The sequence below is a fragment of the Brachyhypopomus gauderio genome, unplaced genomic scaffold (genome assembly GCF_052324685.1).
Source record: "Brachyhypopomus gauderio isolate BG-103 unplaced genomic scaffold, BGAUD_0.2 sc127, whole genome shotgun sequence".
In the NCBI taxonomy this organism is placed as follows: domain Eukaryota; kingdom Metazoa; phylum Chordata; class Actinopteri; order Gymnotiformes; family Hypopomidae; genus Brachyhypopomus; species Brachyhypopomus gauderio.
Window position 1 is genome coordinate 203,412 of NW_027506948.1, and position 26,603 is coordinate 230,014.

At 42.9% G+C, this 26,603-nt stretch overlaps 1 protein-coding gene across 1 annotated transcript in view; it reads right to left on the reverse strand.

The window, feature by feature from the left end:
* LOC143498951 (E3 ubiquitin-protein ligase TRIM35-like) overlaps positions 1-25,817 on the reverse strand; it is a 37,480-nt gene extending 11,663 nt beyond the window's left edge. Inside the window, exons 1-4 of the mRNA XM_076993860.1 lie at positions 25,413-25,817; positions 24,955-25,050; positions 24,614-24,844; positions 1,640-1,650 (exon numbers count right to left, since the gene is read on the reverse strand). Coding sequence (XP_076849975.1) covers positions 1,640-1,650; positions 24,614-24,844; positions 24,955-25,050; positions 25,413-25,817 — 743 coding nt within the window. The remainder of the gene's footprint in view (positions 1-1,639; positions 1,651-24,613; positions 24,845-24,954; positions 25,051-25,412) is intronic.
* Positions 25,818-26,603: the final 786 nt, after the last annotated feature.

Here is a 26,603-nt window from a genome sequence, read left to right on the forward strand (position 1 = left end):
CGGCTGTTGCTGTTGTTGTTTGGTGACGTCATGTGCGTCCCTCAGGTGGACGGAGCCCGTGATCCGTCTCACCTGAGGGTCGTTTGTTTGCCTATATATGTCTTGTCTTTGTACCAGTTGACCGCTGGTCATTATATCGTTACTTTGGATCTTTTGCACGGGTTTTGGTTTGCACACTTTCTATTAAACCATCCTTTTTCCCTGAGACTTGGCGTGATCGTTTCCTTTTAGTTGCTCACCCCTGCCCGTCACAGAATGACCAGCCACCTTTCAGAAGCCGCCAGTCTCTTTTACTTTCTCCTTCGTTCGTGGTCATGTCTCGTGGTAAGTGTTTGTCTGCGTGGTGTTTTGTTTGAAGAGCTCCGCCGAGGACCAGGGCAGTCTGCCCTGAGAAGGCTCTTCGTGTTCGGTGTTTGTTGCGAGAGTTCCGCCGTGCATTTGTTTGTGTGTGGCACGGCGAGGACCAGGGTGTCTGCCTGGGAAAACTCTCTTGTGGTGTCTTGTGAGTGTGTACGAGTGAACGAGCAGAGGATCTGTGTGCGTGCTCGCCTGTTCCGTGTGTGTGATGTGATCACCGCTCGTCACTGTCGCCTCGCTCCCCGCGTGTCTTGTGTTTAATGTGGGGAGCGACTGCGACTCTGAGCGGCGCGTCACTATTATGTGTATGTCGAGCACGCACGTATTTGTCCCGTTCGTTTACTGTCTGATCACTATTTTGTTTGTCTAGTCTTTGTGTGTTCGTTGTGTCCTAGCGTGCTTGTGAAATGTTATTGTTGCTTGTAATTCCACACATGCTCCTCCCCTTAAATGTGTGTTTGGGGGGGGAACGGCCAGTGTTGGGAATAACGCCGTTAAAAATAACGGCGTTAGGTAACAACGTCATTTTGTCAGTAACGGGATAATATAATTAATTACTTTTCCTGTCGTTACAACGCCGTTGACATTACTGGTCATTAAAAGCGGTGCGTTACTATATATTGATATACTAACAGTAATCCGAGCGGACTGCTGCCCAAGCTAGTGAGGAGTAACAGATCTCGATAGGTCACAGTTCTCGGTGTAACACCTGTTTAACTTAACAAGTCAGTAAGCGAATCAGAGCCAGTGTTTTTACACGTGCGCCGAAGCACGCCAGTGACACGGAGAGACATGCGACACAAACGGAGAAGAGGCTGAAATGGCGAGTCAGGAGCAAGCCGAAGAAAAAATTGCATTTTCAAGGTGGCGATATAAACATTTTTTAAGAAAATACTTGAAGTTCCTGAATGTCTACCAGACTGGGTATTTGATTTATTTAATTAAGGATAGAGGTTTTATTGTTAAGGTTACTTCTGTTGTGAACAAACCAATTGTCTCAGGTTGAGAGAATTTAATTTAAATTGATAGATGTAAATGCACTTTATATAGTGTAACTGTTTACTTTCTGATCTACTCATTTCAACTGACTGTGAAAACTGCTTTTTCAAAAAAATCCTTATTCATCGGCATATAACTTTTTTTTAACTGTAACGCAAATAGTTACTTTCCCTGGTAACGAGTTACTTTTATTATAGAGTAATTTAGTTACTAACTCAGTTACTTTTTTGAACAAGTAGTGAGTAACTATAACTAATTACTTTTTTAAAGTAACGTTCCCAACACTGGGAACGGCTGTGGTCCCGTGCCACGGGGTATGGCACGGAGGGCGTCTGAGGCGCGTTTGTGTTTTGTGTTTGTATATGTGTGTGTGTGTGTGTGTGTGTGTGAAGTTGTGTTTTCTGTGCAGGTGCTTCTCCTTGGCAGTGTTCCTGGACCTTGTGGGGATCTCCACCTGGCAGGAGCCCCCTTGTGTTGTGGGGTGACCGGAGCCCGGTCATGAAGAGCCCCTCCCTAGAGTGCTGGGGCCCCCGGATGTCAGGGGACCATGGGGCTCCGGTCTGAAAAGCTCCTGGTGAGGAGGGAGATCCTCCCTCCTGCCCAGGGTGACCAGGAGGCCCTTGGGGCTGCTCCCCAGCCCGCGTCGGGGGTGCCCTGGGCCTCGGTCTCTGGCGCTCCTGGGTTGGGTGGAGGAGTCCACCTTGCGATGAGAGGCCTCAGGAGGGGTTGGCTCCCCAGGAGGCTGGGGTGACCCCTAGCAGAAGGCAGGGGTCAGCTCTGGGAGGAGGTAGGTCCAGGAGGTGAAGTAGCCACGCCTTGGAGAGGTAGCCTGCACGCACACACATGCACGAGGGACGAGAAAGGAGCTGTAGCTCCTCGTCCTCACACCGGTGGGGCTCACCGGCTGAAGGCCGGTTAGGGCGTGAGGGCCCTGCGACCGACCGGGGCGTGGTTTTGTGTTATTAACGGCCCAGTCGGTCCAGGGTCCCGCCCAGGGAGGTGAGCTGTTTAATGTTGTGTGTTTTATGTTCCAGCTCCCGGACTGCAGGAGGTGTGTTCCTGCCTGTCCCTGCCTTCCTGCCCCTTCGTGTTTTGTGTGCAGCCGCTGTGTGCCACACACCCAGTGGAGGGGAGTGTGGCTTGGTGGGGGGGTCTGTCACGGTGAGGCGGCCCCCTACCGGCCGCCTCCGTCCACAGCGGCTGCTGTTGTTGTTGTTTGGTGACGTCATGTGCGTCCCTCAGGTGGGCGGAGCTCGTGATCCGTCTCACCCGAGGGTCGTTTGTTTGCCTATATATATGTCTTGTCTTTGTACCAGTTGACCGCTGGTCATTATATCATTACTTTGGATCTTTTGCACGGGTTTTGGTTTGCACACTTGTTCCCTGAGACTTGGCGTGATCGCTTCCTTTTAGTTGCTCACCCCTGCCCGTCACAGGGTGGCAGTTCTCGCGAGGCTAGTGACAGAATTCTGTTTGGAGCGGCACATGAATGCTTTAAAAAAAAATAAAAATTTTAAACTGAACATACGGGACAAATACGGGAAAATAAGAATACGGGATGACGCCGGGACAGAGCGGTAAAATACAAGTATGTCTCGCTGCAGCCTGCAGGAAGGCGAAGTTGGACATCCAACCCCGCACACATCCAACTCCACCCTCTAATGCGCTGTCGTGCGCCAACCCACTACTTCTTCATTTGAGAATAACTGTGTAGTACTTGAAAATACGCATAATAACTCTAGTGTTCAAGAGACACGTCGTTGCACTTAATTTACACATACCTAGTTTACTTTGTGTATCGTTCCACGTATGTTACTCATTATTTTTATTTATTGGGTGGCGAACGTAAAATGTTGACGGGGGGATGTAAAATGGACACAAATAAAGTATTATATCGCGATAGATCGATCGCCGGTGGTTGGCGCCAGAGCGAACTAGTAACTCATTGAATCATAGATGTAGATCAGAGGTAAATAAACTAGATTTTTTTTGGTGTGAGAAATCGGATGTGTGGCGTGAGAGCGTGTGAAGACGGTCAAATGCGTGTGTCTCATGCTCAATGCGTGAGAGTTGGCAACTCTGCTACTATAAGTACACAATTAAAATGGTAATGTTTACTGATAATGTTGGTGATAGAGAAGATATATTGGTAGAGGGGGGCTTATTCCAAAAAGATTTACGACTTTGACCTCTAGTTGACCCCGCCCCTTACCCCCCCCACACCCCCCCCCCCAACCCCCACCACCCCCACCCCCCCCCTCCGCCCCTCCACCCCACCCCAACTCATGACATCATCATCACATCAATCAACGTCAAGACGACCAAAGAGTATTAGGTTGTGCTTTGATATTTTGCTTGATAAGGTTAATTAAAACATTAATTTGATCTTCTTTGATGTTGACTCTCCGGAGCCGTATAACCCTAGACACACACACACACACACACACACACACACCCTGAACAGAACAGGAGGATCTCAGACACACCTAGTCACACACACCCACTCCCCTGAACAGAACAGCGCTAAAAGATAGGGATCTCAGACACACACACCCGTAGTCACACACACACACACACACACACACACACACACACACACACACACACACACACACACACACACCCACTCCCCTGAACAGAACAACGCACACACACCTAGTCACACACACCCACTCCCCTGAACAGAACAGCACACACACACACATACATATATAACCCCCTAGTAACACAGAACCGCACATGCGCACTAGGGGTGCGAATCTCTCAGTGTCTGGCGATGCGATTCGATTCCGATTTTTGGGGTCACGATTCGATTCAGAAACGATTTTCTATTCAGGAACGATTTTTCTATTCAAATGGTCTATATATTTTGTTTTAATTATGTGATTGACAAGATGAAAAGATGAAACAACAACGTAAACAAATAGGACATTTATTTAAAACAATACTTTTAGGTTCCTTGTTGTATTAAATCTTTTTGCACCATATTTATACCAAAAATAGGACTGTGCATAAAATTCTGTAACTTAAATTACCAGTATTAGGTTAGCTTAGCTGCCTGGCTATTTCTTTAAAAAAAAGAAAGAAAAAAAAAATCTATCAATGAACAATAATTCAAAATATATTAATACAAAAGTAAACATAGACTTTAGTCTACCATAATGCATTTACCTTTAACTGAAAACAAAATACAGACTTAAAAGTGATTAAACAAACTGAACTAGAAAAGTGACTTTATATTTTGTAAAACTTAACCTTCAAAAAAAAAAAAAGTCTTAACTATAGTGCATTTATATTTGGTAAATCTATATTTATATTTGGTAAGTCTGCACAAAAACACTTCTGAACTGCATGTAACTAGATGACTAGATTCTTTTGCAGAAAAAGGAGCTGATCAACATGATCAGACGTTAGAGTGCTGCGCTGTGCTGTCACAATGTCCCCTGCTGTAGAGAACACTCGTTCTGCAGCAATACTGGTGCCAGGGATGCCTAGGTAGCGTTTAGCAATTTTAGACAGTAGAGGAAACTCTCCCTCATGAAATCTCCACCACTGAAGAGGGTCTTCTGAGAGAGGCAGTGGAGGGACTTCCAGGTACTTCTTGAGCTCCTCTTCAGCTGTGGTTCTGGTGGATTTAGGGAGGACACTGACCTTGGTAAATGTCTTCCCTAAGAGATTAACCAGTGCCGATTTTTTTTTTGGAGAAGGACCCTCATCTTGGCTTGATGCTGGCTCCTGGCGATGTTGTCTCTCATCTGGCCTCTCTTCAACCTGTGAAAAAAGAAAAATCATAATAAGTTTTTTTGTATACTCATCGTATATATAAGTTTTGTATAGTGTGAGAGAAAAGTTACCCCTTGAGCTGCAGCTTCATCTATTACTTTCCCATGGATCTCCTGACGTTGCTCTTCACTGAGAAATGGTAGTGTTTTGAATCTTGGATCCAAGGTAGAAGCAGTATAAAGAAGTGTCTTGCTCTGCTCACTTGTGTATCTCTTTGCCAGATCTTCGTTGATTGCTTTTTTGACTTCACGGACAACTAGTGTATCAGAGATGTCTGCCTGTGTGTCAAGAAGTAGCTGAGCATGCAATGGAGCGATTACTGATAGAGTTGGTGTGGAGTCCTCCGACATTATGTTGGTGGCATCTTTCATGGGTTTGAGAGTCATAGCTATTTGTTCGGCATGGGTGATGTCAGTCTCATTGAGAGTGCAAATGTCATCTGCATGTCCACATTTTCTCACCTGAGGTGAAAGGAGGGCGGCGCAAATTGCAGGCTGCTGCTCCAGAAATCTTTCAAGCATCTCATAACAGCTGTTCCATCTTGTAACAACATCAGATTTTAGCTTGTGTGGTGGCATTCCCAAAAGTTTTTGTTTGTCCTGCAGCACATGACTTGCAAGTGGGCTGCGGTGAAAAAATGAACAAATTCTCCTGATCCTGCCAAGAAGCCGTGCCACAGTGTTTACTTTTAAAGCTCGCTGAGCAGCAAGATTTAACGAATGGGCAAAACACGTGATGTGTGTCAGGTTCTCCAGCTGTGCAGCAGCAAGCATATTTGCAGCATTATCGGTGACAATGACAACGTCTGCGATGTTAAGTCCCCATTCCTCTGCTACAGCGTGAAACATGGCATTCAGGTTTACTGCGGTGTGACTTTCGCTCATCACTCGTGTCTGCAAAACACACGACTTCATCTGCCAGTCATTTGTAATGAAGTGTGCCGTAAATGTGACAAACGACTGGGTGGCTCTTGAAGTCCAGGAGTCACACGTAAGTGCTACTCTATTGGCATTAATCAGAGCTTCTCCCACTTTATTCTTCGTTTCATTGTAGAGTTGTGGCACTGCTTTATCGCTAAAATAGCTACGTGAGGGTATAACGTACCTTGGGTCAAGCGTATTCACCATAAACTTAAAGCCCTCTCCTTCGACTGAGCTGTATGGTCGTAAATCCTTTGCGATATAGCAGGCGATGGAGTTGGAAATCTTCACAGCCCTTGGGGAATTAGCTGGATGTGTGTTGCATTGCTCCAGAGTTCGCTGGTTGGCTGCTTTTGGCCGCTTTTCAACTTCTTTAAGCTCAGGGTGATGTCGCGCCAAATGGGCTCGTGCATTTGTCGTATTTCCGAAGTACTTCAATTTCATTTTACACTTCTTGCAAACAATTGTGCTCATGTCAAGCTCGCTCTTCCCCGGGACATTGTAGAATCCAAATTGTGCCCAAACACTGGCTTTTAGCGACGACGGGGCGGGCTTAATTACGCTCTCCTCCTGCTCCATGCTAGCGGACTCCATTCAGTCAAAGGGAGCTGGATAACTAGCTTGTCGTACGGTGGCCAATTGGACACGTAATGCCATATAGGTAGTATATAGTAGGAGCGGGGAAAAAAAAAAACTTAAACGCATTCTAAAATCGATTTTTGGCCATTTTGAATCGATTCAGAATTGCCAGGACTAAGAATCCCGATCCTTTAAAGAATCGATTTTTTTCGGCACCCCTAATGCGCACACAAATATGCTTACTTTGAATAATTTCAAACAGTTAACAAAACTCTGATGAACCAATGAGGAGGCATTCTCAACAGACCAATCCGGGGTGCGTGTTTAGAGCGCGAGCATTTAAAGAGAGAGAGGGGAAACGTTTCCTTGAGGAGTCACCATGCAGTCTATGGTGGTAAGCGATTGTCCATACAAACCATTTTTTTCCTGAGTGAGGCCCCATACTGACTTGAAGTAACTCTGAGGGTCCTCGGCACGCTGAGTTGACCTCGTCACCTTTCCCTCAATGAATTAACTCAGGTCTTCCCACACACACACACACACATACACACACACACATACCGATGCACTCGCACATGACCTTGACTCACGCTGTAGGGAAACCTCCGTCCACTGCCTGCGACACACACACACACACACACACACACACACACACACACACACACACACGCCCCCTAGTCACACACTCCCCTAGTCACACAGAACAGCGCACACACAAATATGCCTACTTCAAAGTAGCGTACTTCAAACAATTAACAAACTCTAATGAATCAATGAAGAATCATTCTCAACCGAGTTAAACCACACTGTATAAACAATAAAATTACCTTTTAAAATTTTATGTAGAGAACCTTGTTAAACTATCAAGTTTATACTGACAATCTTAAAACAATGTAAATATATGTAAAAGATTAATACATTGTTTTATTCACTGTTTTTTCTGAAAACATGGAACTCAGATGTCAGTCTCCCTATATCAAAGAAACTGCCATAACTTTTTATCAAATGTTGGAATATCTCCTCAGGAATCACCCGACTCTTTTAAAACATATCCTTTCCAAAGTCTGCAGGAGCCTATGATACATGTTGGGTCATAGTGCTTAATATCCGTTATGTGAAGCTCCACTGTGTAGCAGAGTTTCAGGGAACTTCCTGAAGACTTATGAAAGGCCGTCCTTTAACAGTAAATGTGGGTTTATCAATAAATGTGACAAACCCATAGAAAGTTGCAAAAAAAAACACTGGACCGAGGCATGAATTGTGCACCAGTTTAACACCAAGTTTAATCTATGTGCATAGCAGTTCACAAAAATTGCTTCTGGGGCAATTTCTTTATCTTTATCTTAAAGTCCTTTAGCGGGAGCCATGACAGTAGTCACAATGTACCTCACATTTTTTACATCACAAAGTGCTGCATCTGTTATTTTAAAACACCAAAGACAGATTGGACATTTTGTCGTTCTGAAATATAAAACATCCACAAATCATTACTAAGTTTGGGCCTGCGGTATTTACATAACAAATTATCAGACTGTTGTGCATGACATGAAAATGTCAGTTGTCTTATCTACGCGCCAGTCAAAAATGTGAGCAGATGGAACTTCATCTTTGATTTCATTAAGGCCAGAGGCTGTAATAGCAGAGCCTACAGTTGTAAATAACTCTGAATGTAGTTGGACATCCCAGAAAACAGGATGACTGGAGTGGTTAAGACATCATCGTACACGGATATTCTCTGTAATTGCCCTTGTTAGTAGATTCTACCCTCATTACAACCTCTAAAAGTGAGCTGTTTACCGTCGAGCAGTGAAGAACATCAATATCTGGATAGTTGCTATTTTGTGCTGTTAAATCTTTATCTTTTGGTCCCTTAATATGTAGCCCATCATCAATCACACGCTCTACTGTGACTCTACATAGGAAACCTGACCATGAACATGAGCTCACGTTCCTTGTTTTTCTATTGAGTTTTGCATATCTAGTCAAAATTAACCAAACCCTCCAAACACACCTTTCACCAAACAATATGTAACTGAGATGATTGCGGCCAAACATTCTCTTCGTTTAAGGTAAGACACTACAGGTGAAATAGGGTAAAAATGTCATCTAGCAATCACTATGAAACTTACCACATTGATTATTGACATTAAGAGAATTACAAGTTTTCTGAAATGTTATGTTTAAATATGCAACTTAGGCATTATCTAATTAAATATATGTTAATTTGCATTTATTTCAAAAACAGAAATCTAAACAATGCATAAAGTCAGGTTCAAAATTCTTGTTTTGAGATTCTGAATATCTCTTTATTACTTTATAAATCAGAAAAAAACTGTTTACTTACTCTCAATCTAATCATATCATTAGAGCATCCCCAACAATAAAAGGACAAACAACAGCAAAACAGAGCAATGTAATGACTAAGTTTAACTTCAATAAAACGCAATCACAGCGCACACACTGCAACCTGTAGAACTTTTACCTTAGATTGTTGTATGTCTGTCCTGCACAATAGTTCCCCAGTCCTGTTTACAACCTAGTCATCCATCCCTGCTCCATATGTATGTCCCTCACACATTTCCTCATGATGTCTTTTCAGCTTTTTAGCTGTGCTCAGGTTTGCACTTGTGTTTCACACTGGCAGACGTGTCAGATGCGACAACCTCTGCTTTTGATATTCTGAGTATATCAGGTTCATTACATTGACAGTAAGACTGTGCTCTGTAGCCACAATCTCTCCATATCAGTCATCATAGCAGAGGCACCTTCTCTAAAGGTAGAAATGGCCATACCTGTTGCTGCCTCAACCCTGCATTTACCAACACAATTAAATGTATAGGATATCACTACCTGTTCATCACGTTTATTTGGTGTATTTATTTTTTTACTTTTACATAACATAGGTATGTGTTTAAAACTTTTAGTCACAAAACATTGTATTCATTCACTTTTATTAATATTTTGTCCATTCTACCACTAAAGAAAAAATCTGTAGGGTAAAACTGACATTATTTAAATGTCATTATATAAAACTGTCTCTCTCAACCCTGTCCCATACCTGTATTATTTTTGTAAACCTGCATGTCCCAAGACGCGTATATGTATGTATATACAGGTTTGCGGTACCCATCTCTTTCACACAGACTGCACTCTTAAAACAAACTGCTGCAAAATCCGTGGTCTGATATTAATTTTAAGCCCTGTGCCTACACAATTAGGACAAATTAATCCACTAATTAGTTCAAACGCGCTTTGCTGTGCAGCGCATTTGGTCCGACCCGCTATCTAAAGTCTAAATGCGTGTAAGCATTTCATTATCTAATTGATTTTTGCAAATTTCACCTTGCTTCTTCTCGCAAGTGACAATTGTTGTCTTTTCTGAGAAGCTGTTAAAAGCAATACTTTCGGCGTTTTTATATTATAAAGATACTGAAATGCTAAACCAGAAAGTGTGACCGCATGTGACCACGTGACGCTCTCAGGTTTCACATTCTCAGAAATCGACACCGGCCAACGAGATGTCAAGCTTGCGTTTAAATCACCCTTTTATTCTTTCACGATCTGTTGCTGTTAGAAAGGAAATGATCATATTTGGAGCAGATGTACTCGTGTAGGAGAGAGAGAGAGTTTTACAACGATACCCATGATGATGACAGGTAGATAACGGGAGCGGCGGTTCATGCTCCGTAAGAACGCTAACTTTTCGTGAACTTATGAAAAATCTACAGGCGCATCCATATAAAGTGTAGATAAATAAACACTTTAATGTTTATTTTGCACATTTTCTTTCCATCAGCTTGAAATAAGACATGTTACGGAATCAAAATAGCCTTGAATAGAATTTTGAACTAAATGAATGCTGTGTGATGCTGTTTAATTCTCTACATAAGGAATGCCAAAACATGGCCCACATTTGCATTTTACACCTGAGAATATCCCTCTGCAATCTTCACTAAAATGAAGCGACTTAAGAAGTCAATATTTACATTTTTCTACAGTATAGTAAATAATAAATAAAATGAGCTGGAGTTTATGAGTTTATATTCCATATATGCCCCATAAACCGAGCTTGAATTCCTCCAAATGCCGGGGTATGCTTTTAAAACTATGTTCTTTGTCAAAGTGATGAAAAGCTTCAGATGATCTTCCAATCATTATATATTACACTGCACAAATTCATTCCTACTGTGCAATAAATGTGTAAATATTCCAGATAACAACTGAACTGAAAACTGAACTGAAAAAGAAGTATACAGTCTGAAGTGTAGTACTGAACCCCAAATATGCGCAATGTCCGAGGGGTTAAACGTGTTGTGCTTGTATGGGGGAAAACGTCACGCTAGTTGATGACAACCTGTGAGAACTTGTTCTTTGAACACTTGCACGTCCGGTACATTGTTTTGGAAGAATATAGTTATGTACATATAATATTAAATATCTGCAGAACTTTTTTCAAGATATTTTGGATATTTTACCTGTCCTTACCTCGCAGTTGCCTTTGATTACACGTCGCTTGAGTTTAGACCTATTACACTTTAGGTCTAAACTCATATCCATACTGTTTAAAAGGTTTTTGAAGTAACGTAATGTTTTGTACTACATTTTCCATATGACTTGTGCAGTTTAACCTTATGCTGCAGATTCGCACGCCCGGTGGCCATTTTTAACATTTTTGACATAGTTCACATTAAAACTAGATATCTCAAGTTGTACATATAGAAAAATTATCATTCATGGCTCAAACTGAAGTAGGCAGTTGGGGGAACATATTAATACACTTCAGTATCATATTCACATAATTTGGTTTATTTTAGAGCCTCTATTGCAGATGCTAATATGCCAGGAATATCAAAAATGCTGACTTGAACTTGAACATGACTGGAATGTATATTCACATAGTTATTCAAATGTGGTATCAGAAATTACAATAAATTTTGATAGGGTCTTTTCTAACAACACAGAAAAAATGGAGCAAATCCATGCAAGCATTGAAAAGTTATTCAGCTTTATCCAAGGTATGTCAAGTGCACCACACCCATGTCTAAATATGCCACACCCGACACACACCATTAGCCAACTAAGCTAACATGCCAACAAATTCCTTACACGAAACCGAGGAGCTACGACAAACAACAATGTTGCACATATTACAGCAAGACCAGAAAATTCCAATGACTAAATTTCATGTCCAAATATGAACGTTATGATATCATATTTATGTCCAATATAGTCCGACAGCATAAGCTAGGTTACCGTAGCCAACTCCGGTAGCATCCGACACGATACAGAGTGCTGCAGCACTCAAACGCTCTAAAACTGTTTATAATCTAACGCTTAGTTAATGTTTAGTATTAGAATATATATTTTGTACAATATCGCTTATGAAAAATTATCCATTGTTACTCACAGTACGTAGAATCGCGTCGTAGCCGGTGTACCGTCTCACTTCCGGGTTGGCGAAAATTCCGAAAATTGCTCATATATTCCACACAAAGTAATCCGTTTATGTTCAAAAGTATCCACAATCCGCATAAAAACGAACAAAATAATCCATGGCTGCTTCAGTTTCGCCGAACAGTGTGTTCTGGGGAGCTTAGCTTAGGTTAGCAAAGGGTTAGCTTATGTTGCTATGCTAGCGGCCGAAATTGGAAATGAAGCGCCAGTTTCCGAGGGCTCAATTTAAAAATATACTTGACCAATCATGTCATATGAGGGCTGGTTAGCTTCGGAAGGATGTACACTATTGGTTAGAACAGCTTTCAATCACTTCTGAGGCTCCAGCTTGTCTCTGTGGGCTTATTGGTTCACCCTCTCCCCCTCCCCTTCGCACCTCGCCGGGGGAGAGGTTGTAAAACCTGTCATTCAAAGTCACTACCCCACTTTAGACCAATAAAAACCACTCAAATCAAAGCAGAACCGCTGCAGCTTTGTAATGAGGGATCAAATCAGCGTTAAAAACGCTTCTGTGACGCTTAGGGGGCAGATTTGTCGGAGTGTCTCATTCAGGAAGCGGATTTTGGAAAATTTTGCAGTGAGGTGAGCAAGCTTTTTAAGGTACTTAACCACAACGGATCTACGCTGTTAAGGTCTTAAATTAAAGCCTTATTAGTAAACGATTTTTAGGTGACAAAACATTAAGACATTTCACAACATAAATATGTTTTGTAAACGGATATGTCGGGAGACCCCCTCGCGGGGTGCACTTTTGTGGTCAACTTCAAAGCCGGATATCTCGCGATCGGCTGCACGTAGACGGCTGAAACTCGGTAGGCATGTAGATGGGATAGGAAATTTTGATTTAAGCGCTTTTGTTCGGAGATTCATTAATGTTTAATATGTTTTATATCGCCGTAAAGGAGCTGGGCCCGCCGGCGGGCCCACTAGGGGGCGCTTCTGCATAATAGTTTATATATAGGCTACTTTGCACTTCACTTGCCCGGCTGAAGACCTCTGTCTAAACCTCCTGTTTCTCTATAAAATCTGCACAATTAGGGGAGACCGGGTATGTTTGTAACACTTTTTGCTTCCAGTATGGAAAACACAATATGTATTAGTTAAACAATATACAAGACTCGTGTGGCTTAATGAAATGTGGGAGTGATAGAATTTATAATTATTTTATAACTGTGGGGTATTTTTCTTGTCCAGAATCAACCAGCTTTTTGCTGCCATGGTTCTATGGTGTAACTATTTTGCACTTCACTGCACACACACACACACACACACACACACACACACACACACACATCAACATTTTTCTCAACTAGGTATTCAACAAGTGTATCAACCACTTTGCAAACATTAATCTGTTTCTTTGTTGAAAGTTTTACTACACAAATGTCTATTATATACACACACAGACAAAGCACATGATCGATTTTTACAGCATTGTTGCTCTTAGGCATGAGAACCAACAGTTTACTAATAGACACATGGGGTGTTTCGTTAGAATCTACACACAACTGGGCCAAATGATGCCAATCATGCGACGTTGTTGTTTTGACAACATTCATTTGATTCTTGAAATTTTGTAAACGTTTAACATCATCAGCGTTCATGTTATTAAAAAGTGTAAAATCATCCACACTATCGCCAATACAATTATACAACAAATGTGTCAATTCGTAGTACACACGATGTTTCATCACACGTTCTGACAAACTCTGTCGTACACAAGCCAGACCCATTTTCGACTTAAACAGCACTATGAGTCTTTGAACCGCCTTCCCAATGGTCAACGGCGTCAGAGACGAATTGTTCGGATGTTTGATCAACCAGACTTTTCCTTAGCTCCTGCAGCTTTTCCACAATGTACGGCTCGCTCCGCAATTCACAGACAACGGTTTCAGCACATCCTTGCACTTTTTGAAGAGTCAGATGTATTCCAAAACACTTTAGAAGACCCGCTATGGCTTCTCTTAACTCGGGTATGAACAGTGACTGTGTTATATCTTTATAGTATTTTTCAAAAAAGAAGATATCCGGCTCAAAGAGACACGTGTGTCGACGCTGGCTGGGGTGATTCACCTCACAACCGAGACACATCTCCTTCAACTTGCGATCTATGATGTGTTGTAGGATTGCAACAACGGCAGACTTTATCAGTTTCAACGCCGTAGTACACACTCGGCTGTGGTAGTGGTAGAATGGACAAAATATTAATAAAAGTGAATGAATACAATGTTTTGTGACTAAAAGTTTTAAACACATACCTATGTTATGTAAAAGTAAAAAAATAAATACACCAAATAAACGTGAGGAGATGAACAGGTAGTGATATCCTATACATTTAATTGTGTTGGTAAATGCAGGGTTGAGGCAGCAACAGGTATGGCCATTTCTACCTTTAGTGAAGGTGCCTCTGCTATGATGACTGATATGGAGAGATTGTGGCTACAGAGCACAGTCTTACTGTCAATGTAATGAACCTGATATACTCAGAATATCAAAAGCAGAGGTTGTCGCATCTGACACGTCTGCCAGTGTGAAACACAAGTGCAAACCTGAGCACAGCTAAAAAGCTGAAAAGACATCATGAGGAAATGTGTGAGGGACATACATATGGAGCAGGGATGGATGACTAGGTTGTAAACAGGACTGGGGAACTATTGTGCAGGACAGACATACAACAATCTAAGGTAAAAGTTCTACAGGTTGCAGTGTGTGCGCTGTGATTGCGTTTTATTGAAGTTAAACTTAGTCATTACATTGCTCTGTTTTGCTGTTGTTTGTCCTTTTATTGTTGGGGATGCTCTAATGATATGATTAGATTGAGAGTAAGTAAACAGTTTTTTTCTGATTTATAAAGTAATAAAGAGATATTCAGAATCTCAAAACAAGAATTTTGAACCTGACTTTATGCATTGTTTAGATTTCTGTTTTTGAAATAAATGCAAATTAACATATATTTAATTAGGTAACGCCTAAGTTGCATATTTAAACATAACATTTCAGAAAACTTGTAATTCTCTTAATGTCAATAATCAATGTGGTAAGTTTCATAGTGATTGCTAGATGACATTTTTACCCTATTCACCTGTAGTGTCTTACCTTAAACGAAGAGAATGTTTGGCCGCAATCATCTCAGTTACATATTGTTTGGTGAAAGGTGTGTTTGGAGGGTTTGGTTAATTTTGACTAGATATGCAAAACTCAATAGAAAAACAAGGAACGTGAGCTCATGTTCATGGTCAGGTTTCCTATGTAGAGTCACAGTAGAACGTGTGATTGATGATGGGCTACATATTAAGGGACCAAAAGATAAAGATTTAACAGCACAAAATAGCAACTATCCAGATATTGATGTTCTTCACTGCTCGACGGTAAACAGCTCACTTTTAGAGGTTGTAATGAGGGTAGAATCTACTAACAAGGGCAATTACAGAGAATATCCGTGTACGATGATGTCTTAACCACTCCAGTCATCCTCTGTTTTCTGGGATGTCCAACTACATTCAGAGTTATTTACAACTGTAGGCTCTGCTATTACAGCCTCTGGCCTTAATGAAATCAAAGATGAAGTTCCATCTGCTCACATTTTTGACTGGCGAGTAGATAAGACAACTGACATTTTCATGTCATGCACAACAGTCTGATAATTTGTTATGTAAATACCGCAGGCCCAAACTTAGTAATGATTTGTGGATGTTTTATATTTCAGAACGACAAAATGTCCAATCTGTCTTTGGTGTTTTAAAATAACAGATGCAGCATTTTGTGATGTAAAAAATGTGATGTACATTGTGACTACTGTCATGGCTCCCGCTAAAGGACTTTAAGATAAAGATAAAGAAATTGCCCCAGAAGCAATTTTTGTGAACTGCTATGCACATAGATTAAACTTGGTGTTAAACTGGTGCACAATTCATGCCTCGGTCCAGTGTTTTTTTTTGCAACTTTCTATGGGTTTGTCACATTTATTGATAAACCCACATTTACTGTTAAAGGACGGCCTTTCATAAGTCTTCAGGAAGTTCCCTGAAACTCTGCTTGTAATGCCTGGTGATCAGGCTGTGAATGAGGATCCATGAGCAGAGTATGCAGGCAGAATTCCTTTAATTCAAGGAGGACAAAAATACACCAAAAGGGGAATAGCGAAGAGAGACACAGGCCACGGGAAGACAGGACGCCAGCAGCCAGGTCCGAGGACACGGGTGAGATCAGGCAGAAGTACCGGAGGGCTAGACAGGGGCAGAAGACAAAACCAGAGCAAGATCAAGTACCAAAAAGACAATCAGAGAATTCACTAGGAATACGCTCAGTAGAGACTCATAAAGAGATGGCAATACTTCGCGAGGTAGGGCTGGGGAGGACGGGCTTTAGTACTGGGTTCAATCAACTTTGACAGAAAACAGCTGATTACTAAAATTCCGGTGATTGTGACCTCTGGTGGCGGACGGAGGTAGTGACTCCAGGTCTGACAGAACCCCCCATCGAAGGGGCGGCTCCTGACGCCACAGATGGACGTCGCCGAGGACGACCGCGAGGTCTGGGTGCCGGTCGACTAGGGTTGGCCGCATGAAAGTCCCGAATGAGGGAGGGTTCCAGGATGTTGTCGGCATCGACCCAACTCCTTTCCTCTACACCATACCCCTCCCAATCCACCAAGTACTGTAGAGTACGGCCCCGCCGACGAGAATCCAGCAGCTCCCGAACCAGGTAGGCGGGACCACCGTCGATGTCAAGAGGTGGAGGAGGCGGGGTCTGGGGAGACGGAGACATACTGGAAGAGACCACTGGTTTGAGCAAAGAGACATGAAAAGTGGGGGCGATGCGGTAATGCGGGGGCAGCTGTAACTTGAATGACACAGGGTTAACACGGCGCAGTACCTTGAAAGGGCCTATATAACGTGGATTCAATTTCTTACACTTGGTCTTGAGTCTGAGATCACGGGTGGACAGCCACACCAACTGACCCAGGCGGTATACCGGCCCGCGACGGCGTCTCTGGTCTGCCTGAATCTTTTGATGCCGGATCGCTCTACGTATACGTACGTGGGTCTCCTCCCAGACTTGTTCGCTACGTCTGAACCAGTCATCAACCGCGGGTAAATCGGAGGGTTCTCCCGACCAAGAGAACAGCGGAGGTTGGTAGCCTAGTATGCACTGGAAAGGCGTGAGTCCGGTGGAGGAATGAGTCAGTGAATTCTGCGCATATTCAGCCCAGGGGAGGAATGTACTCCAGTCCGTTTGAGAATGACTGCAGTAGGATCTCAGAAACCTCCCAATCTCCTGGTTTAACCATTCTGCCTGCCCATTAGATTGGGGGTGGTAACCTGATGTGAGGCTCACCGTAATATTCAGCAATTTGCAGAATGATTTCCAGACGCGTGACGTGAACTGGGGACCTCGGTCAGATACAATGTCCTCAGGGATGCCAAAAGAACGGATGATGTGACAGAATATAACCTCTGCAGTTTCCATAGCTGAAGGGAGTTTAGGTAATGGAACTAAACGGCAGGCCTTTGAGAATCGGTCTATGGCTACCAAAATACAGGTATTACCTCGAGATGAAGGCAGATCTGTAATAAAATCCACAGCGAAGTGTGACCAGGGGCGCTTAGGCACAGGGAGGGGTTCTAGAAGACCGGCTGGGAGTTGTCGGGGAGTTTTGCTTCGTGCGCAGACCTCACAGGCACTGACATAATCCGCAATATCTCTAGACATGTGCGGCCACCAATAGCGCTCTTGTACTAACGTTACCGTACGTTGGATGCCTGGATGACCAGAGCTCGGTGAGGAGTGGATTTCCTGAATTAACTCAGGCCGTAAGCTTAGTGGCACATAAGTTTTACCTGTCGGACAATTGCTAGGAGGTGGGTCTAGGTTGTGTGTGTGACGAATGCGCGTGTCCACGTCCCAACGAATAGGAGCGACGATTACCGAGGGGGGAATAATGGGTTCCGCCTCCTCCGGGATCTCACCCTCCGGCTCATCGTACTGTCGTGAAAGAGCGTCTGCTTTCGTATTCTTAGAACCTGGGCGAAAAGTAAGATTGTAGTTAAACCGGGTAAAAAACAATGCCCATCTAGCTTGTCGTGCATTCAAGCGACGTGCTGCCCGTATATACTCTAAATTTTTGTGGTCGGTGATTATTAGGAAGGGATGACGTGCGCCCTCCAACCAGTGACGCCACTCCTCTAACGCCGACTTAATGGCAAGTAGTTCTCTATTGCCCACATCGTAGTTCCTTTCCGCGGCAGAGAGCTTACGGGAAAAGAAAGCACATGGAAATAACTTGGAGGGATTACCGTGTCGTTGTGACAGGATTGCGCCCATACCGGTTGCTGATGCGTCCACTTCCAGAACGAATGGGAGGTGTGGGTCAGGATGTTTTAGGATGGGAGCTGACGTGAATCGCCTTTTTAAGGTGGAAAAAGCCTCTGTAGCCTCCGCCGTCCAACTCAAACTCAGTGGTTTTCCCCTCAGTAATGATGTGAGAGGTGCAGCAACCGTACTATACCCACGTATAAAACGACGGTAGAAATTGGCAAAGCCTAGAAACCGCTGAAGCTCCTTCACCGTACGGGGTGTGGCCCAATTCGTGATGGCCATTACCTTCGTGTCATCCATGGAGATGCCTAGGGGGGTGATATTATAACCCAGGAACTTTATGGATTCTTTGTGAAATTCGCACTTCTCTAGCTTGACGAAGAGGCGGTGCTTGCGCAACCTGCGTAACACCTCCTGGACATGGTGAACATGTTCGTTAATGTCAGTGGAATAAATCAAAATATCATCAATGTAAACAATCACACATCTGTGCAGCAGATCTCTGAATACCTCGTTAACAAAGGCTTGAAACACTGACGGTGCATTTGCCAATCCATAAGGCATGACCAAATATTCGTAGTGGCCACAGTTAGTAACAAAAGCTGTCTTCCACTCGTCTCCCTCGCGAATTCTAATCAAATTGTACGCGCTTCGAAGATCCAGCTTAGTAAAAACGCGAGCCTGTCGTAGCTGCTCTAGCGCGGAGGGCACTAGGGGGAGAGGGTGATTATTCTTTACAGTTATGCTGTTCAGGCCGCGATAATCGATACAGGGGCGAAGACCTCCATCCTTCTTTTCCACAAAAAAAAACCCCGCTGCCGCTGGGGAGGTAGACGGCCTGATGTAGCCCAGCTTAAGCGCCTCTTCTATGTAGTCCTCCATAGCCTTTGACTCGGGAATGGACAAGGGGTATATTCTACTCTTTGGAGGTACGGTGCCAGGGAATAGCTCTATACTGCAATCCCAAGGTCGGTGGGGTGGTAGGGCAGAAGCTCGAGATTTGCTAAACACATCAGCGAACATAGCATAGTCAGGAGGAATGTGGCTAGATGTGCTTACGTTTGGACTTTCAACAGTGGTGGAAGCGCACACGGTGGCCATACAATGTGACAGGCAATAATGGCTCCATTTAACGAGCTCGCCGGTGGACCAAGATAACACCGGATCATGCTTAGCCAGCCAGGGGTAACCCAAAATTAAGGGGTGTTTAGGGGAGTCTATGATGAAAAAGGGCAGTAATTCGGAATGGAGTATTCCCACACGAAGGAACAGAGGGATGGTGAGTTCACTAACACTGCCTGTCCCGAGGGGTTGCCCATCTATTCCATGTATGCCAAACGTAAACGCACAGGGGCGAACAGGAATGGACAGCTTATCCACGAATGACCGATCTATAAAATTCCCCGCTGCTCCTGAATCAACTAGTGCGGGGACGAAACACGAGGCAGCAGACCAGGATAATTCAACGGACAAGGTGAATTTACGGGTGTTGATAGGTGGAGTAGTGAGGTTACATACCAGAAGCTTTCCGCGATTGGCCAGAAGGCTGCAGGTATCTCTGTAGTGGCCCTTCTGACCGCAGTAGATACAGAGTCCCTCCCGAAAACGTCGCTGACGCTCTCCGCTAGACAACCGAGTTCCCCCTAACTCCATAAGTTCGCCACCGGCCGGGTGGCTGGTCGCTGGTGACTCGACTGGAATGGAATGGGTCTTTCGACGGGAGCGGACTAGGTTATCCAGACGTATGGAGAGTTGAATGAGGTCGTTCAGGGACATGGCCTCCCCCTTACATGCCATCTCAGCTCTCAAAACATCGCTCAAACTCCGGCGGTACACCGTGAGAAGCGCTTGTTCATTCCATCCGCTAGAAGCAGCCAGGGTACGGAACTGGAGAGCATGTTCGGCTGCTGGTCGGTTACCTTGCTTGAGGCGGAGCAGTTGTTCGCCAGCGTCCTCTCCTGTGGAGGTATGATCAAAGACTTCTTTAAAATGCTCCTCGAAAGCGGAGTAGGAATTTCGTACCGGGGAGTTCGATGTCCAAAGTTCCGTGGCCCAGCTCAAAGCCTTACCGGTGAGTAATGTGATCACAAAGGCTACTTTTGATAGATCTGTAGGGAAAGCATGCTTTAGAAGACTGAAATATAGCGAACATTGCAACAAAAAACCTTTGCATAGCCCCGGTGAACCGTCATATTTCTCTGGAATCGCCAATCTCACAGCTGAGGTGGGTTGGGTATCCGTGGGTGGAGCTACCTGGAAGGGTTGGTTCGCTGCGGCTATACCTTGGACTACCTGCGTCAAGTCCTGTACGGTCCTCTCCAGATGGTTGAGATGTTGCTCGTGTGTTCCGAGAAGAGTACCTTGTGATAAGAGGGCGGTATAGAGATCAGGTGGGTCTGCTGGATCCAGGGACGGCGAAGTATTCTGTAATGCCTGGTGATCAGGCTGTGAATGAGGATCCATGAGCAGAGTATGCAGGCAGAATTCCTTTAATTCAAGGAGGACAAAAATACACCAAAAGGGGAATAGCGAAGAGAGACACAGGCCACGGGAAGACAGGACGCCAGCAGCCAGGTCCGAGGACACGGGTGAGATCAGGCAGAAGTACCGGAGGGCTAGACAGGGGCAGAAGACAAAACCAGAGCAAGATCAAGTACCAAAAAGACAATCAGAGAATTCACTAGGAATACGCTCAGTAGAGACTCATAAAGAGATGGCAATACTTCGCGAGGTAGGGCTGGGGAGGACGGGCTTTAGTACTGGGTTCAATCAACTTTGACAGAAAACAGCTGATTACTAAAATTCCGGTGATTGTGACCTCTGGTGGCGGACGGAGGTAGTGACTCCAGGTCTGACACTGCTACACAGTGGAGCTTCACATAACGGATATTAAGCACTATGACCCAACATGTATCATAGGCTCCTGCAGATTTTGGAAAGGATATGTTTTAAAAGAGTCGGGTGATTCCTGAGGAGATATTCCAACATTTGATAAAAAGTTATGGCAGTTTCTTTGATATAGGGAGACTGACATCTGAGTTCCATGTTTTCAGAAAAAACAGTGAATAAAACAATGTATTAATCTTTTACATATATTTACATTGTTTTAAGATTGTCAGTATAAACTTGATAGTTTAACAAGGTTCTCTACATAAAATTTTAAAAGAGGTAATTTTATTGTTTATACAGTGTGGTTTAACTCGGTTGAGAATGATTCTTCATTGATTCATTAGAGTTTGTTAATTGTTTGAAGTACGCTACTTTGAAGTAGGCATATTTGTGTGTGCGCTGTTCTGTGTGACTAGGGGAGTGTGTGACTAGGGGGCGCGCGTGTGTGTGTGTGTGTGTGTGTGTGTGTGTGTGTGTGTGTGTGTGTGTGTGTGTGTGTGTGTGTCGCAGGCAGTGGACGGAGGTTTCCCTACAGCGTGAGTCAAGGTCATGTGCGAGTGCATCGGTATGTGTGTGTGTGTATGTGTGTGTGTGTGTGGGAAGACCTGAGTTAATTCATTGAGGGAAAGGTGACGAGGTCAACTCAGCGTGCCGAGGACCCTCAGAGTTACTTCAAGTCAGTATGGGGCCTCACTCAGGAAAAAAATGGTTTGTATGGACAATCGCTTACCACCATAGACTGCATGGTGACTCCTCAAGGAAACGTTTCCCCTCTCTCTCTTTAAATGCTCGCGCTCTAAACACGCACCCCGGATTGGTCTGTTGAGAATGCCTCCTCATTGGTTCATCAGAGTTTTGTTAACTGTTTGAAGTTATTCAAAGTAAGCATATTTGGGGCGGGGTCAACTAGAGGTCAAAGTCGTAAATCTTTTTGGAATAAGCCCCCCTCTACCAATATGAGAAGGGGTATGTTGGTAATGTTGGTAATGGAGAAGGGGTGTAATCAGGGCTTAATTTGAGCCGGGAACTCTTTCATTTTGAAGGGTGCGTTCCGGGAACTGTCTGCCTCGATCCGGTAACTTTCAAGCCTACTAATTATAAGTTATGAAGAAATCTGTCTGCGTTGAACCAATTAATTGAACAAATAATTCTATAAAAGACATTTTTAAACACAAGATCCACATTCCTAAATCACATAAGAGCTCTCCTTTTTAGCGATGCCTTTCTGTGTCTCCCCTATAAAGCTAGTTATACTTTCGTGAGTGACCGTAGCGCGTGGCTCCGCACACCTCGCGCGCGTCACATTCTTTGCAGTGTCCTCCTGAAACGATATGTGGTAGTATAAAGAAACACCCCTCAAACACAGGGGAAGGAACATTTACCTGACCAATTTTAATGTTGTATTGTGTTTCAGATTTGAAAAGTGCTGGAATTTAGGCTAAAGTACTTGAAAATGTCTTAAATTTAGTTTTCCATATTCAAGGCCTAAAAATGTCTTAAAATGTCTGGAATTTTATGAGGGGAGGCATTAAATTATTAGTTGTTCTGGCGCGATGTGAACTTTGCCGAATCTAGCGCTAGGACCATGCAGATAATAACCACTCCAGGGTCCTAGTGCTAGATTCCTAGCGCTGGAGTATACGGCCTCAACAACGTCAACAATTTTCGTTCGCCACAACCCCCCCCCCCCCCCCCCCCCCCCCCCGATCAACAATTCTCGTCCGCAGCCGGCACCCCCCCCCGTCAACGATGTGGAACACACCTGCATCCCCAGTAATAGTATTATTTTTCCTTGTGAGAGGTATTAAAAAGGTCTTAAAAGTCATTGAATTTGAGATTTAAAAATGTGCAAATACCCTGAATGCACTTAAAATGCACTTCTGCACTTAAAACACTTATAAAACACATGTAAATAGTTCTGGCAGTTCTGTTTACTGGGAGCAAAAACAGTCCGAGTTTCGAACGTAACATGGGCGTGGCTTGAGACTTGAGAAGAGGGTGGAGTTGGATGTGGGCGGGGTTGGATGTCCAACTCCGCCTTCCTGCAGGCTGCAGCGAGAGGCTTCTCGTAAAATACGGGACTGTCCCAGCCAAAATGGGACACTTGACAGGTATGATCTTGTATGTTTATTGATCAGGTGCAGGGATTCCTGTCAGAAGCTCCAGTACCAAGGACAGAAAGCCCACTGCAGTACTGGAATAACAACAAAAGTCGGTTCCCTACTATTGCCAAAGTAGCACGGAAGTTCCTGTCCGCTCCATTGACTAGTGTTGACAGCGAGAGGTTATTTAGCGCAACTAGCAATGTGATCAACGAAAAGAGGAACAGAATTGCATGTGATAAAGCAGAGATGCTTCTGTTTGTAAAGAAAAACCTTCCTCTCCTTCTGAAAAAAACAGACTGAGTACTTCAAGAAAAAATGTTTAGCTCAGATTTTGTTTTTGATTTTGTGAAGAAGCACAAAGGCAGTTCTAAAGGATAATTTCTGTACTACGAAACATTTGTTTACATTTAAGCATTTGCTTTAAGTTTATTTTCATTTATTTATTTTATTTTATTTATAATTTTTAGTATACCGCTAATATTTTAATAGTTTAAACTATGAATAGTTTATGATTAATGGTTGAAATCTAAAATGTTAATAAATGTGACATTTATTTGCATAACAATGTGGGATATCGTACTTTATTTTTTAAATGTCCATGTATATCGGCATCTGCAGATATGTACATGTATAATATCGGATATCGGCATCGGCCCATACTCACCATGTATGTATCGTGCATCCCTAATATATTACTATAATATATAACAGATTATTATACATCTTATACAACGTATTTGACATTAAATGTAACATGTGAAATATATTTCACTAAATCCATCAATTTTTGCACATCGTCAATATCACTATATATTTTATTATAAGTACCATCTTCATATATTCTGTTTCTGAAATAACAGAGACCACATACTGAAGATCTGAATGTATCAGAATAATTTCACAAACACAATGTGTAACACAATATATCAAACAGAAATAATAATCACTTACTGTTTCATAGTGGACGACACATTCTGAGAAGGAAACAGAGGGATAAACACAGAAAATGTCAAATTTTGATTTTAAAAATCTAATTTTAGTCATTTCATTTATATATGAGAGTCAAACATGCTTCTTCCTTTTATGATGATGAACCTCACACACTTACAATTACTAACACAATGCATTTGGGTTTTTTTCACTTACATTGGTGCATTTAACATGTTTTGTGCGTATGTCTAAGTGAGAGACAGACTGAGTGATTCTTACTAGTAAGAACGGGATGTTCTCAGCTTCCATCTCCTTCTCTGTGTTTCTGATTTGATCTGAAAGAGATGCTATTTCTCCACTCATCTCCTCAATCTTCCTCCTCATCATGTGACTCTTCTGCTCCTCTTCCTCCTTCAGTGCAGCTATTCTTGCTGCTTCTTCATCTCTTAGAAACTGGTGGATCTTCTCAAACTCCTCCTTTATCTGCCTCTCTGTGTGCTGGGCCTGATACTGGAATGGGAGATGATGAGGAAATATAAACTCTCCAAATGTGTGTGTTTCATTATGGTGTACGTGGACAGTGATCACAGCACCATTCAGAACTCAGAGTGACCTTTCACCTTAATGTGTGCTGCTGTTTTCTCACAAGCTTGTTTATCTTCCTCTAAGACCTTCAGATGCTGCTGTAGAGACTCCAGTGAGGTCTTGAGTTTGTTCTATAAAAATGGCAGACGACAGTACGAGTCTTACAGGATTTAATCTCAGTGTCTGTATCTGTGCTGGAGATTGCAAAGATTACAAAATAATGTCAAGAATGAAAAGAATGACACATTTACTCTTTGACCAAGTTACTGTAAAATACTAATACTATATATTTACAGTATGTGTTTTAATGTGTATGTGTATATTTTAATTTTAAATAAATAAACTTTGAATATAATACCTGTGAAGGTTTGATTAAATTATCTCAAATCCCATCCCAAGAAAGGTTTAATCTAGCCTATTTAACATTCATTTGAAGATAATCTAAAGGAGGAAAACAGATATTACAGTTAAACAAATATGGTATGTTTCATACCTTAAAGTCACACACAGCTTCATCTACTGGACAGCAGTTGTGAGTTTTGTGTTTCTTTGAAGTCTGACACACCACACACATAGGCTGTTGGTCCTCCAGACAGAAGAGTTTGAGTTTCTCATTGTGCAGACTGCAGAGAACCTCAGACCCTGCTGAAAATCTCTGACTCCTGCTCTCTAGAAAAGCCTCACACAGGTTCTTTAGGACAAGATTACGGGGAGGGTCAGATTTAGAAGATCTTCTCCTACAAACTGGACATTCTTGAGATCCCTTGGTTTCCCAGAACTGCTGCAGACAGGTTTTACACACACTGTGGCTACATGACAGTACAACAGGATCCCTGAAGATGTCACAGCACACAGGACATGAAAACTCTTCTTCTGACAGAGTGTTTGTAGCAGCCATTTCCTCCAACAGCTGCTGTGCTGTTTCTCTGTAATGTCTCCTTCTGTACAAACTTCACTTTGACTTTTAGATCTTCTGTAATAATCACAGTAGCACAGGAGAGAATCAGTTACTGTAGTCCTTTATCCAGCTGAGGGAGTTTAGACTCCTTTCAGAAATAAGACAGAAAGAAGTAAATAACAGAGTTAACTTCCTTGTACAAGGTGGGGTTGAGCTGCTTGTGTAGGAGATAACAAATAAGGTTTGTACTTTGTCCTCACTAGGGAGCCGTAGTCCACTAACAATTAATAATTACTGATCAGGGAAACCTCAACTCAGTCTTTGTGTATTTTAACATTTACAATTTACAATATTACATTATTTTTATTATTGTTGTTAATAATAAAATTAATAATAACAGCTTTACTTCAAATCTGTCACTGTGAGTGAGGGGACGGTGAGTGGTGTGAACACAGAACATTTCATACATATAACAGACAACACAACACAGACACATTCGCCGTGATGCTCACACAAATGCACACAAAGACTGACAACAAGGGACAAACACATTGTAGGTGTGCAGATAAATTCACCAGTTCACATCTAGCGCCGCCCCACCTGTCAGTCATGTATGTTTCATTTAGCCATGTGCGAGCTGTCCTTGTGTTTTGTAACCCCGCCCCTCGTGTTTAGTGTTAGTATATATGTTTCGTGTTTGCCATTTCATGTTGCTATTTTTTATTTTTATTTTTTGTATAGTCGAGCCATGTTTCTTTGTTGTATTTCAGCTGTCGAGTGTATTCT